Below are 16,929 nucleotides of genomic sequence, written 5' to 3'. Positions count from 1 at the left end.
ATATAACACTATCCGACTGAGTTGCGTTTTTTTTATGATCAATAAATGTTTCAAAAGGTGGTTGCTTCTATTTATGTAAAGACTTCAATTCAAACCAAACTCTGGTTTTTAGGGCCAATTTGCAGCTGTATGTTGAACCCAGTGCTTAGACAAGAGTGTGATCTCATCATCACTTCTGTTTTCATCACTTTGCTTTCAGCATTTTAAAGTAACATATTTACAGGTACCCTTTTCAAATATCAGATTTTAAACATTGTTGCCATTATTTTTGTGCCACTGTTGTAGATTAATAATAACTTTAACAAGATAGCTGTATTTGCCCTTTTGACTCATGTCCCTCTGTTTTATTATGAAGAATAGTCATTTGAACAAATGTCACAAAACAGTACATTAGAGCATTAGTTGAAAATAAGACTCTTAATTCTAAGAATTTAAAGTTCTATTTGTCCTTTAATTGGAACCATTAAAAGTTTAACCTTTTGACTGATACTGTATTCCTCTATGTTTTGTTGTGAGTGGAAGTGACAGGACCTTAAACTAAACCTGATGAAACTCCCAGACATTCAGCTGCTATGAGCTTGTAGTTCTTGCACTATAAAAGAAGAAAACTTAAAAGAAACTCATTTAAAAAAGGGGGGTTTGCGGTTTGGCCAATTAAAGTTTATTTTTGCAGAAGCTCGAAAATCTGTCATTAAATATTCTGAGTTTAAGTGACATTTAACTGCCATCTGTGTGATCTTCAGCTGGACGGTTATCAGCCGTTTTATTTGTTGATGCTATGTTGAGCTTTGGAGGCAGAAGAAATTTCCCGTTTGATCAACATCTGATCAAAACTGGGAATGTGTCTCAGTGAAACACCCCTACCCAGCGAAAAAAAAAAACATATACACTGTATGAGTTAACTCTGTTTATCAGAGTAGAGCTGGTAGAGCTGCTTGGCTCTATCAAAGTGTCACCATATAACAAGATACAGCTGAAAACTTTAATTCCCCCTGTCAGTCACACACACATTCACTCTCTTTATCCCTCAACATGCACACATACATCCTGAATTCTGGTAACAGTGACTCTTTGTAGGGGCCTTGAATAACTGGTATAAAGTTACCTTAAAAGACATTTTCTCACACACAAACACACTGTTTCTCTCCATTCTAATTGCTGCAATACGACACTGCTTCCCACATCATGAGAAGAAAGAAAGATGTGCCCACATAGAAAAAAAATGTAGAGGGAAAACAGGGTGGTGACAGGGAGACACAGGGAGTCCACATTTGACCTACATCTAATCTGTTTGTGTTTATCTGTTGGTTTGAGCTATGCCTGCATATTTTGCTACACCAGTTTTAAATTCTGAAATGTTTTATTTAATATTAACCACTTCATTAGTTTGAGATTAAAGATGTCTGCGGTTATGTGGTTATTTTTAAATTTTGGAAAAAGATTGACATGTTTTGCTACTACATGTCATCCTTTCCCTCCTTTATTTTGTTATTGTTTAAATGCATAAGCAAGTAAATAAAATAATGTTGAACTCTACCTCTTGTAGGCATAGTTTGTTTGAGGTCATTTGACAAGATAGTGGTTTCAAAGTTTAATGCCACCAGCCAGACTTTCTGTGAAATCTGTCAATATAGTCTTAAGTTTTGTTTATACTCATTCTTTATGCCTGCAGCAAATGTTATGTTGGAACAATGCATGGACTTCCGGTAAGTTTGGCAATAGGATGAAATGAGGATGAGCGCAGACTGGAAAGGTTAAAGTTCATTATCAAAAACCTTTAGCAATTATGACAGTGGCAAATGATGTATCCATCAGACTGAAAAAAATCAAACAGGAATTTAAAATGACTCGTACCAATGACATTGTGAAGATTATCATTGTTCTTGCCATCATTTGCTTTAGCTTTGTTGTCCAAAATAGTGTCCATCACGGCTCACAGATGGCATTTTGATTAATCGATTAATAATCAGATAGCAAAAGTTGCTTAATATGAGGGTTTTGTTTTTTACAGAATTTGAACCAGGTGAAGCTAAAACTATGCCACTTGAGGAGTTCTGGATAGAGCATATGTGTAAAGTTTTTGGCCTAATTACTGCTCTGAATGGGTTGTTCTTTCAGCAAATGGCATGTTTAAGAGTCTGTATACTCCAGTTAACAATTATTCGATTACTGAATTAGTTGACGATGATTTCAATAATCTATTAATCATTACTAATCTGATTCAATTCTTCAGCTATAGTCGAAATCTTTCAAAAATAGCTCACATGCCCTACTGTTTACTAACACTGATCAGCTTGATTTTATGCTACTTATGTAGAGTTAGCAGTTGTGGGATTTGTTCAATGTGCTTTTTAAAGAGAAACTAAACCTCAATTCAACTTTTTTTTTTTGGGAGATAAACTGTTTAAACTGGGCCTTAAGTGTGCTATCTTAAGGCCAATGCTTTTGTTACTGTGCTATTTTTAAAAATGTCATCTAAACTTGTTTAATTCTGCAATATTTGTCCTAAAACCGTCTTAGTGCTGCCCTCTTTGGGTTGAACGGTGGTTACTGCAGTAGATTTTTCCTAATGGTTCAATTGGTACAGCTAGGCATATGCTTACGTCACAGACCCCGCATTCGGGTATAAAACCATGGGTGTAAAACCATCTGTAAAGGCTCAGGCCCCCTGGGATCCGTAAAGCCTCCCTTAACCTCCGATGATGAGGGGGTTCCTTCTTGTGTCAATATATCAAATTAAGCTAGCTGCCACTATCCCTCGTCCTCCGGACCATACTCCTGTTTAACCCCCTCCACTCATCCCCACACTTAGTGCTGCCCACTTTGGTGGCATTTTTCAAACTTTGACTGGGGAGTTATTCTTTTCTATGGGACTTAGTTCCACTTTAAGAACTATTTCTGTGAAGTCCTGCTTTGGAAATCCATACTTCATTAACCAACATTATTTTACCCATATACATTTATCCATTGTCTATGTACCTTTGCTGAAAAAAATAAACCATATTCAAAATGTAAAGATGATTTAAAAAATCATCTGCAGAAACCATACTTATTTCTTTAGGACACAGTATAATTGTGTCATTTTCTCTTTTGTCTGCATTTTTCAGATTTTCCAGATTGCCTATGTGATTATCAAGGCAGCCAACTCGCCTCGTCCAGGTATGAATTCTTCTTTATGGGTTTTATTATGACGGCAATACACTATTTCCAGTTTTACAGCTTTGATTACGAAGCAAAGAGTATGTGATTAGAGGGGATTTTGGTAGCATATTCTCAGCCTTTGTTTCATGAGCAAGTAAATCCATTAAATACAATCTTAAGAGCAAATGATCCTCTGAAGAAGAATTTGCATGAATTAAGTGATTAGGCTTCCATTAAATCATTTGTGCTTTTGCTTTAGATTTTATTAATATTAATGTGTAACAATCTTAGGCTCATGGTTTCTACAGAGGTGCAAGATAATAGTACCTACATTTATTTAACAGCTCAGATCTTAATTTAATTATGTCAGTCTTTACTGACAAAAATAGGCTTTTGGAGGGCCCATATGTTGATAGTTAGATTTATTCTGTTCATGTGTTCACTGGTTGGTGCCATCTAAACTATCATCTATCTAGTCTGTTCAGCTTTCCCATAAGTATACTCTCCTCACCTTGCATGCAATCAGTCAAAGACAAATATGAAATTAAATGTTATGTCAATTTTCCATGTATAATAATCAGCATGACCCAAACAGCAGTTTCGATCATTGTTTATATGGATTCCTTTCTCATCTTCACGTCACGTATTTGATGCGTTTCATGATTAATGTTGTTGTCCACAGGTAATTGGATCTTGGAGCGTTCAATAGATGGTGTGACTTTTGAACCCTGGCAGTACTACGCAATCACAGACACAGAGTGCCTGACAAGGTTCAACATAAATCCACGAACAGGACCTCCATCCTACACCAGAGATGATGAAGTGATCTGCACATCATTTTATTCAAAGATTCATCCACTGGAGAACGGCGAGGTAATGCTCAAAATGTCCTGAATTCTCACTTAGGTAGTCAGCCAGCTCCAGCATAGTAACACAAGTAATATGTGGACATCTATTGTTGGGAGACCAAAATAAATTTGAAATTAACTACCTCCCTGAGTTGCAAACCCCTCCTAAAATTCAAAGTACAATAGATGGACTATACCAGTGACGTGATGTTATGGTACCATGCTGGTTGTCTGGCTGTGGATAAACCCAGTCAGTTCTTTTATTAGACCACTTAATACTGGCTCTAGCACTAGCCCTGGACCAGTTTTGAAAAAACCTTTGTGTGGCGCATGAATGACATTTTAGCTCTGTAAGAAAAAGGCATTAAATTAAAGAAGATTAAAGAAACAACTAGTATTATTGAACTATAATAATCTCTGGTCTGATTAGGTAATTTACTAATCAGTCATTCACCCATTCATACATTAAATGTTCCTTAGGGCAGACTGACAGAAGTGAGGCTGCCGTACAATCGGCGCCACCGAGCCCTCTGACCACCATCAGCAGGCAAGGTGGATGAAGTGTCTTGCCCAAGGACACAACGGCTGAGACAGACAGAGTGAGGTTTCATACCGGCAACCCAAAAGGTTACAGGACAAACCCCTACCACTGTTGCCCCCGTTGCCCCATAAAAGTGTCAATCAAAAGATTAATCGTAATATATCAACACTGAGATGTGAGATTTGAGATTGTGATTATTTAATTGGTGGAAAAAAATTGTTGTGCAAAATACCTAATGGTTTCAGAACTGATTAGGTTTATTGGCAACAGGTCAGTAATATTAATTAGCATAAAAGGAACATCTAAAAAGTAATATGTCTTTAATATAATGATTAGCTGGGTTTTACTTTTACAAAAAATATTTAAGATTGCTACTAAGATTGCTTTTCTAAACAACAGAAAAAATTGTTTTTGAAAATCTTGGATTTCACTGCTTCCATTTCAGACATTAAAACAAATGTATTTTAATGCAGGTTTATCATAAACACTGATCTCCTTCTCAAAAACTACTTTCTGCTAAAAAAGCCAAATAAATAAATGAGAAAACATGTTCCTTTTATAGCTAGAACAGTCAGTGTTGGTAGTTGCTACAAAATGTCATAGCCAATTTAACATAACTGGAAATATGTCCCTACTTTTTATAAACACTACCTTTTGAATTGTATTTGGTATTTTAAAAAAAGATTTGGGTATTTAAAACACTTCAAAACAATTGTTTGAATATTACAGGCAAGAAAAACATGAGGAAAATATAAGACATATAAAAAAACATCTTCCTGGCTATGACACATCAGATAATCTGGTGGATTAGTGGCTAATTGAAGGTAATTGGATGGGCTGAGAAGTAAATGTGGAGACAAGTGATGCTCTATAACATGCATAACCATAAAACATTTTAATCAAAAACAGAAGTCTTATTTTTGGCTAAGCACAGATTCACACAGCTTGAGTTCACCAGCATTTACTGTGATGCTGCTTTGATCAGCTTTATGTGATTGCAACCAGGATGAATAGAGGAGCATGCCCACTGTAAGTGACATTAATGAAGAGAAAAGGAACTACAAAACACACCAACATATTCCCATACACATAAATGAAGAGTGAAAACAAACCAATCACACATTCTCATGGCCTACAAAGGCTTCTAATTGTTAATTTCTCAAAGCCTGTGTGTGAGTGCATTTTACATGTGTGCTGGTGTGTGCACATTGTGTTTGTGCTGTTCATGGTTGTGTCCTGCGGGGGAGCACTAGAGGGGGTGTGAGCTGGGAGATGTCAAGAGCTGCAAGTAACGACGAAGGTGTCTGTTGGTGTGTGTGTGTGTGTGTGTGTGTGTGTGTGTGTTTGACAGCTCCCGAGCCGTCTGATCACAGTGAAACCATAATGAGTCGTAGGCGATGTGTCACTGCATCGCACACACATTCACAATGTCATCCGACTGCTGTACACACATGGCAGCGCACACATACACATATATAGCCATCTTCGTTACTTCCAAGTGTGCAGCTTACACCCATCAAGGGTTCCCCCTTGACACACACACACAGTTAGCTCTCTGTGAGACTTTTTTTTTTACAGATGCCAAATGTTGCTTTTGGCCACATTAACAAGACCGACAGATGGACAGGCAGGCAATCAGAACCTCGCCCTGCTCATTATGTGGCTGTTTGATGATTATTGGTGATGTGTGAAAGAAACTGAAGCAAATCACCTTTCAGGGTTCTTTAAATATAGGTCAGGGCTGGAACAATAATATGATAATAATATTTTGGTTTCCTAATGTATTTTATCTTGCGGTTTTCTTCTTGTTGTGTTTCTTTATTTATGTAAAGTTTTGGATACCCACATATGTCTACAAGTGTGAACAAAGACCAAGTCTCAAGATTATCATACCAGGATGAACATAACTTCAAAGCAAGGATTCAAATACACTAACCCAGTGGTTTTCAAAGTGGGGGCAGCGGCCCCCTAGGGGGCTGCCAGGGGGCGCTAGGACGACCTCAGAAAGGTTGGGGGATGATAAAAAAACAAAAACAAAACACTGTTCTTATTCTCAACAGTTTGTTCAGTGGGATTATAATTGTGTTAATATATTTTAATAATATTCTTACATTAAACAACTGTATTGATCATTGAATAATTAGTAAAAGACATTTTAAAAAGCTGATGTTTCTTTACATAATTTTTAGCATCGTCTGTGGGTTTGCAAAAGGGAGTCCCCGCCCAGAAGCTAATGCCGTTTGGGGGGCCATGGTATGGAAAAGTTTGGGAACCCCAACACTGTTCTAATGCTGTGGAGTTCTAGTTTCCTGCAAATAGATGTAATCATCAATGGTAATAAATGAGTTTACAACTGCAAGACACCACAGTCCGTTGTGGGGACTGTATCATCTCAAGTGTCTGCTAGCTGTCCTTCCATGGAATCATTTCTGCAGTTGCATTAGTGTCTAAAATGCAAGCATTTGATTTGGCACTGAATGGGTCTATTTCACTGCTTTTATTAAATCTGAACAAACTGTGGTCAGATCTTCTTCAAAACCTAAAATACTTAATGTAATAAATTACTTCTTTAAAACAGTTTATCATTTGAGAAATCTGTTTTTCTTCTTTGTGACAACATAGAGGAAGTGTGTGTTGAACAATCCAGTTTAGCAATAGATTTTGTACCTTCCACCCTAGACCCCATATTAGGTGGTTTACATCTGAAATAAAGCACTGAAATCATCTTTTTTCAATAAAAGGAATAATGGCTACACAATTAAGTCAATAATAATCCAGTTCAGGTTAAACATGTCTTAAATATTTTGGATTTTGAATTAAAGGTTATCAAAACAAGTAATTTAGTATCTAAGTTGTCTGTTTTCTACTACTCTGCAGGATTTTCTTGTTGTTCCTCATTGTTTTGTGGCTCCTATATAGTTTTTAATTTGCAATTTTATTTAGTTATTAAATTGCCTCGAAGTAATTGTTCTTGCCTCCTGCCTGCATTTGGGTGTTCTACGAACTCCCCATATGACGGCTGCTTATATAAAAGTTGCAGGTATAGACTGCTGAATTTTTATCTGATACTTTATCACAATAAACCAACGGTACTCATAGTATAGTACAGGGGTGTCAAACTCCTGACTAAACTACCTCCTCAGTATATAGTCATGTTCTCCAGAGTCCAATAATCGAATTATTTTATTCAGGTGGGTTGAAGCAGAGGCAAATCTTAAAGACGCAGGACACTGGACCTCAAGGACTGGAGTTTGACACCTATAGTCTAGAATAATCTGTGAGAACGTGCTCTTTTATTGTTTGAATACCTAAAATGTTTTTAAAAATGCTTAATGTTATAAGTTTGCATTGCTCATTAAAGTTAGCCTGGCCACTATGCAAACAATGATAAAGACCCACGTGTTTTATAACCAGAATGCACTCAACTCGAGTGTTAAATCCTAGATCAGAGACAAATGCAACATTATAGTCCCTGTACCACCGTAGGGTAAAAAGTCCTTAAACTTTAACTCATTACATTTATTTGTTATTTTGTTTAAGGTACATTTCTGTTTCATTCACTTGTGGTGTTGGACAAAACAACATGTAAAAAATAATCAGGAGGCCTGAGTTTGATACAACTACTTTTATGTCATCTAGTGTTTGGATTAGTTTCTACATTGCTCCGATCTGAAACTTGCGCTCTGATATAACACCAAGTGGTTTAATGAGGTCAGTTGTAGATCCTTTAAAAATCCTTCCAGCTATGTTATAGTGGTGATAAACTATTTGACCTTGTAAGAATTCTGTTAAATATAAATTTTATTACACTGTGTGTTTACATTGTCTACTTAGGCATTTAAAAAGTAATGGATCAAAATCACCAGTTCTGAAATGAAAACATTTCAAAGTCTACTTTGTGAATAACCTGCATCTCCTGCATTCTCATGTATAACTCATGTTCAGTGAAGCCTGCAGGTTATCTCTTGGACCTGCACTGAATTGTAAATAAATGGTGGTGTTCCGAAATTATTTTTCTATACTTACTCCTAAAATTTGAGTGAGCTTGGAATTCATTTGCTGACATCATTTTATGCAATAAAGGTCAAACATACAACTCAACAAATTTTATCTCAAGAAGAGGATTACTTTTAACATATTTGAACTTTGAAACTGTGTGAGTGGGCAGAGTGGGAAGAGAGTTTTAAAAACATCACCATGACATAACTGACCAGCACATTCAACACATAAATGATTATTTAGGTGAGATTTGTGAAAATGTATTTTGTGATTTCAATACAGACATCAAATATGTGTTTATATGATAGTAATTTGCAATATATTAAGGTACTGTGGGGGTAGTTGGGCCTTTTTTATTGGTTTTGGCAGCATGTCTTTGATTAGCTCTATATGTATACTTGACCCTCTGTCTATAGATCCATACATCTTTGATCAATGGGCGGCCCAGTGCAGATAACCCCTCTCCGACCTTGCTAACCTTCACCTCTGCCCGCTACATCAGGTTGGTGTTCCAGCGAATACGAACGCTGAACGCTGACCTCATGACTCTGACACTCAGCGACCCCAAAGATATTGATCTCATTGTGACAAGACGGGTGAGCTTTAAAGGCACAACACTGTTTTTAAGCTTTGTTGCTTTCCATTTTTTCTCAAGTAGGATTGGAAAATTTATGAAACTGATATTCACCATATTTTAAAGAGATAATATTTTCAATACCAACTTTTACATCTGGAAAACCTTTTTTTGTTCAACACAGTTAAAACATTATTTCACAAGGAGTGTTTTAACACAAGTATTTTTCTGATCAGTGCACTGTTGTCATCATTACATGTTTTTGCTTTCTCTTGTCAGTACTATTATTCCATTAAGGACATCTCAGTTGGAGGGATGTGTATCTGTTATGGCCATGCCAAAGCCTGTCCACTCAACCCTGCTACAAAGGTACAACACTCCACTCTTTACTTCTAAGTCCAGTTAACAACACCATGAATGCAATGAGGCACTTCTATAGTACTAAATGAGAGCAAAGAGTACCCTGAGGCTGCAGGTTTTTTTTATAACCTTATATCAAATTTCTGTGTGTTTGTGTGTGTGTGTGTGTGTGTGTGTGTGTAGCTGCCTTCAGCAACACAGGTGACACACAGCGAAAGGTGGTCTCTCATGTCACTTCAAACACAGATGTGTTTGATACCAGACATCTGATCTTCCTTTTTTTCTCTCTCTGACCACACACCAGCACTTAATTGTGTGTGATTTTTAGATGTCCTGAGGCTTAAATACACAGTGTAACTCAGATGTGACACTGGTGTCTGGTCCCTGTGTGATGATCTCAATGAAAAGAAGTGATATCGGTAGTGTGTGTGGAGCTCCAGTTTCCTACTTTCTTTTCTCTTCCCAGCCTTAAAGGTTATTTTCCAGAAGTGTTTAAACAGACTCGAAAGCACTATCAGCTTGAGCCACATTGACATTTACATGCACTGGTTGTTAGTTTAGTTTTTAGTTGTTTGTCTGGACTAAAGGTGGCATATTTACAGTGCTTTACAAAAGTACTAACTACTACAAAAGGATGACATTCACTAGTATTTACCCCTTCACTTTGATATCCCTAATTAAAATCCACGTTAACCAATTACATCCACAAGTCGCATATTTAAAAAAAAGAGTCCACTTGATCATAATTTAATCTCTGTACTAATACAGCTGTCCTTTGAATGCCTCTGAGGTTTGGTAGAGAATTTGGTAGAGCCTTATGACGACCAAGGTATACACCAGACAGGTCAGGGATAAAGTTATGAAGAAGTTCATAGCAGAGATAGGTCTTAAAACAATATCCCAAGATTTGAAAACATCATGGAAATCAATGGAAATAATTTGTCACAGCTGCATACCTCCCAAAACATGACCTTTCATCTAAACCGGTATGGCAAAAAAAAGCATTAACCAGACAATATGCCAAAATACCCATGGTAACTTTGGAGGAGCTGCAGAGATCTACAGCTCATATGGGATAATTCTTTGACACAATGAATATTATTTGTCCAGTCAAATCCAGCCTTTATGGTCCCATTTTTTTTATACAGCAAGCATGTGTCCACTTAAGGCCGGTATGAGATTCTCATGGTACACAAATTATGAGTAAAAATACTAAACGTCAAGATATCACTGGATCTAAGCAAAATTTAAACTAAACATAAGTCATATAATTTAACTGCTTGCATTTAAAATGCAACAATTATCAAATTGCGGCTGGTAAAGCAATGCAGTATATTAATTGTATATATGATAATGTGGTCAATGACACTTATTTGTGACCAAGAGCACAGCTTAGCATTTTCTATACCCGCTTCTTTGTACAGGTCCACGGGGGGAGCTTGTGCCTATCTCCTGCAATCTATGGGCAAAAGGAGGGGTACACCATCACAGGGCAACACAGAAAAACACATGACAAACAACCATGCACACACCCATTCATAAGGGCAATTTAGAGAGAACAATTATCTTAACAGTCATATTTTTGGACAGTGGGAGAAGTACCCGGAGAGAATGCATGCACGGGGAGAACATGCAAACTCTTTGCTCCCTGGCTGGGAGTTGAACCCAGGACCTTCCACAGTGCTACCTTCTGCGCCACTGTGCAGCCCTTACTCAAGACAATGTAATATGTTTTTTTCAACAAAAGATATTTAGAAAAATAATTGCACAAATAGAATAAAAGTCGGTGTCAGCTAAAAACAGTCATTCTAGAAGATGTTTTTTTTTTTAACAGATGCACTGGAGTAAAGCAAAACATGGAATAAACATGAGCTGAATTTGAGCTGAAATAAGAATGCATAATGTATATTGAGTACATTAAACTGTAGGTGCAGTATGATGAGAAATATCAATGTTTTTGAAGTTAACTTTTTAAAACTACGGTACACCTTAACACCAGTGACCAGCCCATGCATATGCTGTATGTGACAGAAGGTGCTAGGATCAGGTGAAACCAAAATTGAACATTTTTGGCTTACATAAGGGCAAACCTACAGTGCACATTACTCTGAAATCACCATCTCCACCATAAAACATTGTGAAAGTGACAAAATCTACATTGCTGGGATGTTGCATTGCATTTCTTCAGCAGGGACAGTGATGAGGTTTAGAGTTTATGGGAAGCTGAATACAGAGTAATCCTAGAGGAAAACCTGTTAGATGCTGCAAAACTCTTGTTCGCAGATCTTTTCATCTATCTGACCTTGAGCTATTTTGCCAAGAAGACTGGGCAATACATACAATTTCGGGTAAAATACATTGAAGTTTGTGATTGTTATATGAAAAACATGAAAACTTGCTCTGGTATAAACTGAATTTAATATGATTTTTTGCAAGGCTCTATAAAAATATGTAAGTTGGTAATTTTTGTGTATTCTTACAACTTTAAAATGGCTTATAAGGCCCTGATATGGGAATGTTGCCACCGCAGTATTAGTAATTTTGTGGAGGTCAGACTTGCCTCATTTTGTTTGACAAAAGCTCAAACCACCAATGCAGGAAAGTCCAGAAAAGCAAATAATGTTGGAACTCTGTGCTTTGATGAATGTGGCCGCTGAGTGTTTTTTGTTTCAGATAAAAAGGAGAATTTCACCACTGCCAACAAATCCAAACTTGGCTTTCGCCTTAGCTACTGTACAACAACCCCTCCCAGTTAAATCTAGCACACCCACAGAATAACCCAATTCACAAAAGATCCTCTGAATTGAACTGAATTACTGAACCTTGGAACTGAATTACTGAACCTTGGAATTGGCCAACATGCTGTTACATTCTGCTTTTTACTTGCTATGTTTGAGGTTAACATTTATTTCTGTTGTGGGAGAATAATAGGAAACCAATTTTCTGTTTACTAACAAGCTGAAAGGCAAACCAAATTCTTTCAGTGTGACTGGCTCTCCTGTGGATACATTGTTGTTTGTTCGTCTTTTAACAGGTCATTCTTGTTGTGATTCACTATTTAGTGTTGTCTTATTTTAGATTTGTGTGACTATTTCTAAACAAAAATATAAATTGTCCTCACCTATTGTGATCTGTTAGATATACAATTGTGCTTATAAATATACATACTCTGGTAGAATTTCAAATTCTGTAGTAATTTCTTCAGAGAATATTAATGATACAAAATATTTTCTGTTACCTATGGTGTTAGTGAAGGAGAGAAGTCATTTTATATGCAATGATTATATTTTGTCATTTTTTTTTGTCATAGTGAACACCATAAAAAGGGCTGCACTGTGTTACAGTTGGTAGGACTTGCCTTGCAGCGAGAATGTCCTGGGTTCGACTCCCAGCCTGGGGTCTTTCTGCATGAAGTTAGCATGTTCTCCCCGTGCATGCATGGGTTCTCTCTGGGTACTCCTACTCCCTTTTGATCTGGTTGCTTTGATGTGTATATAAAGGGTCAGTATGTTCCATGCTCCTCACACACTCCTGCATGTATTATCCAGTCACGTACTGACGTTGCTGGATTCTGAGCCATGAGGAAAGTTATATTATTATCACAGGATCTGCTGTAAAAGATAGTCAAACTTTAGAAAATATGAAATGGATATAAAAGGATATCCAAGGAAATTACATCAGCAGTGTTCAAATTCTACATAGTGGAAAATAAGGGATTGTGCTGAGAACAATTTATAACTGGGTAGACAAACATAATTGCCAGGCACAACTGCCATTTGAAGAAAAAATGGACTGAATAGTACAGTTACTGGCATTGGCTGTTATTTTGCCAATGCCAGAAAGCAAACCTGCTCACAATATCCCTCAAACATTTAGGCCAAAATTGAACTTTATGGCCCCAATTATCAGTTACACCAATTCTACTGTGAAACACCAAGGTTGTTCTCATGTTTTGGGGATATGTAAGCTACAAAAGCACATGAAACTTGATGGAAAATTGATGGCAAGTCAAATGCAGCTTGTTATCAGAAAATATTGGATGCCTTTATAAGTCTGGAGGCTGCACATGTGATGCACTTGGATGTGCTGACATGACAATGGTCCAAAACACAAAGCCAAGTCTAGCTGTCATTGGCTACAGCAGGGAAAAGTGAAGGTTCTAGGGTGGCCATCTAAGTCTTATGACCTTAATATCACTGTGGCACTTTTGGAAGATCTCGGGAGTGCAGTTAATGTAAGTTAGCCCAATAATTTACAGGAACTTAAGGCTTTTGGCCAAGAAGAAAAGGTATCATTACCATCTGTGTCTCATCCACAACTGCCACAAAAGTCTTTGAGCTGTCATTCCTGTTGAAAGGGGGAATAGACAATATTAAAAGCTAGATTATGTAAACTTTTTATCAGGGTCATTTAGGCAGTTTCTGTTGTCATTATGATTTGAAAAGAGCAAACACACCTGTTTGATAAAAATGGCTTCACACAACCACTAACCATGAGTGAATGAAAGGTTTTTATAATATTATTTAAAATATTCTCTGAAAAGTTTTCAGAAAATCTATAATTGTGCCAGGGTATGTAAATTTGGGAGCACAACAGTATTTCATTAGCTCACTATATAAAAATATGTAACTTAAAAAGGTGTCCAGGCTGCTTTTGTCAGTGTGAGAATACACAAAGGCAATAGTATAAAGCCATCAGAAAATGCATTTCACATACAGAATAGGAGAAATACTCAGTCAAGAGCAAAACAATAATTATTGCTATGATTCTTGAATTACATATTATTCTTGTAGTTACTTACTAAAATTTCCAAAACTTGGATTTGGCAAACTTGTTCATTTGATTGATATACTGTACATTTCAAGCAAGCTAAGATTTGAGTGTTAATTATTTTACCAGGAACTCAGTATACTGTGGTGAGAAAGTGACTAAAATGGAATTTTATACTGTGGTTATTCAGTTTGTTCAAATTTTTAGCAAACCTCTCATAACCAGCATCCAGACTGCAGAGGACCAATAAATCAAAACAGTTCAACATCTGTAAAACACATAGTGACTGTTTATTTCTTTTGTGTATCTATGTAGATGTTTAGCTGTGAATGTGAGGACAACACATGCGGGGAGAGCTGTGATCACTGTTGCCCAGGCTACCACCAGCAGCCATGGATGGCGGGAACCTTCCTCACCCGACACGTCTGTGAGAGTAAGAAAAAAATGCATACCTTATTTTCCCAAGTCTACTTAAGCTTTACATTCCATCCACAACAGGATGGACCAGGTTTGGTTAGAGAGCTCTTAGGTGTTGTGGCTGCTCATGCTATGCTGTATGTTTCCCTAAACTATATTGAAGCTAAATAAACAGATAACATGCATGTACTGTAGCCTTATATACGACTAACCAAAAAAGTGTACAGTACTTTGGACTTTGGACTTTGGCATATTAGGCCATTAAAAGTCACCTCTTTCTCTTTTAACCTTGATCAACAGCAGTAAAGAGACTAAGTCAGAAGCTGTTATCATAAAAACAGGTTACAACATGTAACATGCAACTTCCATTTTATTTTACACAGGCCAAGTTATAACCACTTTTACTGCACTGACATTGACATAACATCACTTCTATAAAGAAGGTTGTTACTAGAGCAAGCAATTAAAAAACCAGATGTTAAAGATTGAGTTGTCCAGAATATCTTATTGTTAAACTGCCATTTTCAAACATTACAGTGCAATGCACAAATATCAATGTTTTTCTTTTACTTTTTCATATTTTGTCATAATCACAATCAATGCATTTGATTGGGACATTTTTGATGGATCAATTGGATTCTACTTGTGATGCAATTAATTCAAGTTTGGCTTATTATGCTTATTGGTACAAAGTCATCTAAGGAGACCCAGCCAATTGCATTGAATCATTAACTTTGCAGCAGATTCTCATCCTGTGCAAGCTATTCATGACATGCATACATTTACTCTCAATGGGGTCTGAGAAATTAAAATTTATGTTCTGAAAACGACCCATCCCATCTGACAGTTTCAGCTACTTTGATATTAAATTATGCAAAAAGTTCAGTATGTAGATGTGCAAAGCTGTAGAGGCATGCCCCAAAAGAATTGTAGCTGTAAATGCAGCAAAAGCTGGTTCCATAAAATCTTATCGAGTCAGGGGTGCTACATTTTACACACCACACTTTTTCAGTACTTAACAATTATGTACTACTTTGTGTGGTCCATCACAAAAAATGCCAATAGAAAATATTGAAAGATGTGGTTGTTACATGACAAAATGAGAAAATACTTCTGGAAGGCACTGTAATAAAGTATGTTACTTTCAAATAAATTTAATAAAACATATTTTGAAGTAACTAACAAATTGAAACTTGAGGATGTCACATTGACTATTATGCAAATTTATTTTTGTCCTCTAGTACTCTTTAGCAGGTACATTCTTTAGGTTTGAGTTGCACAAGTTAGCCACTATTGGCAGCCAATGTATCCTTTTTGCTGTTCTTTAATGTTACTACTTAGATTTTACATTGTAATTTAAAATAACAGTCCTTTTATCAACGTAGAGAATTTAAGACCCCTTTTTTAAATGTAGCAAACTACATGTTTTCAGTGCACACTAAGTGAATGGAAATAATTTAGCTTTTTACTTCTTACTCATGGTCAGTATATGAACCTTTTGGGACTGTCTAAAAAGTGTAAAAACTTCTTTGTCTCAGTATGCATAAAACCCAAAGGGTTGAAGGAAAAGTTAGCTTTGGCTGCATATATTGTGTTGGAGTTTTATTCACTTTTTATTTATGTCCATGTGTTTTCAGAATGCAACTGCCATAATAAGGCAGAGGAGTGCTACTTTAATCAGACTGTAGCTGACCTATCCCTAAGCCTTGATATTCATGGTCAGTATCGAGGCGGTGGTGTCTGTATTGGCTGCCGTGACAACACAGCTGGAATCAACTGTCAAAGCTGTGTTTCTGGTTACTACAGACCTACAGAGGTATGCATATACACATAAATGCATCTATCGATCTATCAATCTCTATAATGTGTGTGTATATATATATATATATATATATATATATATATATATATATATATATATATATATATATATACATATACTGTACGTGGTCATTTACAGTAATGTTAATACTCCAGTTAAACATTGTCTTCTTTGCCTGTCCAGGTCAGTGTGGATGAGGAGGACCCCTGCATTCCTTGCTCCTGTGATCCATATGGTTCTATCAGCCAAACTTGTGTTGCTGATGAAAGTCAAGCTTTTTCCGGTACGGAAACAATTTTTTTTTCTCTTTTCTTCCTATGTCAGTCCATGTTTCTCTTAGAGACATTTAGAGCTTACACACACACACACACACACACACACACACATACACACACACACACAAACACACACACACACACGCACACACACTTCCCTCCTTTAACTGAGTTTAAAGTGA

The 16,929-nt window shown here is 36.6% G+C and overlaps 1 protein-coding gene across 11 annotated transcripts in view; it reads left to right on the top strand.

Moving 5' to 3' along the window:
• The window catches only part of lama2 (laminin, alpha 2), a 249,580-nt gene that overhangs the window by 64,769 nt on the left and 167,882 nt on the right, over nt 1-16,929 (top strand). For all 11 annotated transcript variants that reach the window (XM_047388562.1, XM_047388561.1, XM_047388563.1 and 8 more), the window contains 7 exons: nt 3,108-3,159; nt 3,824-4,014; nt 8,946-9,125; nt 9,383-9,472; nt 14,549-14,666; nt 16,288-16,466; nt 16,656-16,755. In XM_047388562.1, the coding sequence (XP_047244518.1) occupies nt 3,108-3,159; nt 3,824-4,014; nt 8,946-9,125; nt 9,383-9,472; nt 14,549-14,666; nt 16,288-16,466; nt 16,656-16,755 (910 nt within the window). The remainder of the gene's footprint in view (nt 1-3,107; nt 3,160-3,823; nt 4,015-8,945; nt 9,126-9,382; nt 9,473-14,548; nt 14,667-16,287; nt 16,467-16,655; nt 16,756-16,929) is intronic.

This window comes from Girardinichthys multiradiatus, chromosome 15, assembly GCF_021462225.1.
Source record: "Girardinichthys multiradiatus isolate DD_20200921_A chromosome 15, DD_fGirMul_XY1, whole genome shotgun sequence".
NCBI lineage: Eukaryota > Metazoa > Chordata > Actinopteri > Cyprinodontiformes > Goodeidae > Girardinichthys > Girardinichthys multiradiatus.
The sequence above is the reverse complement of the archived record's forward strand: the minus strand, read 5'-3'. Positions and strand labels throughout refer to the sequence as shown.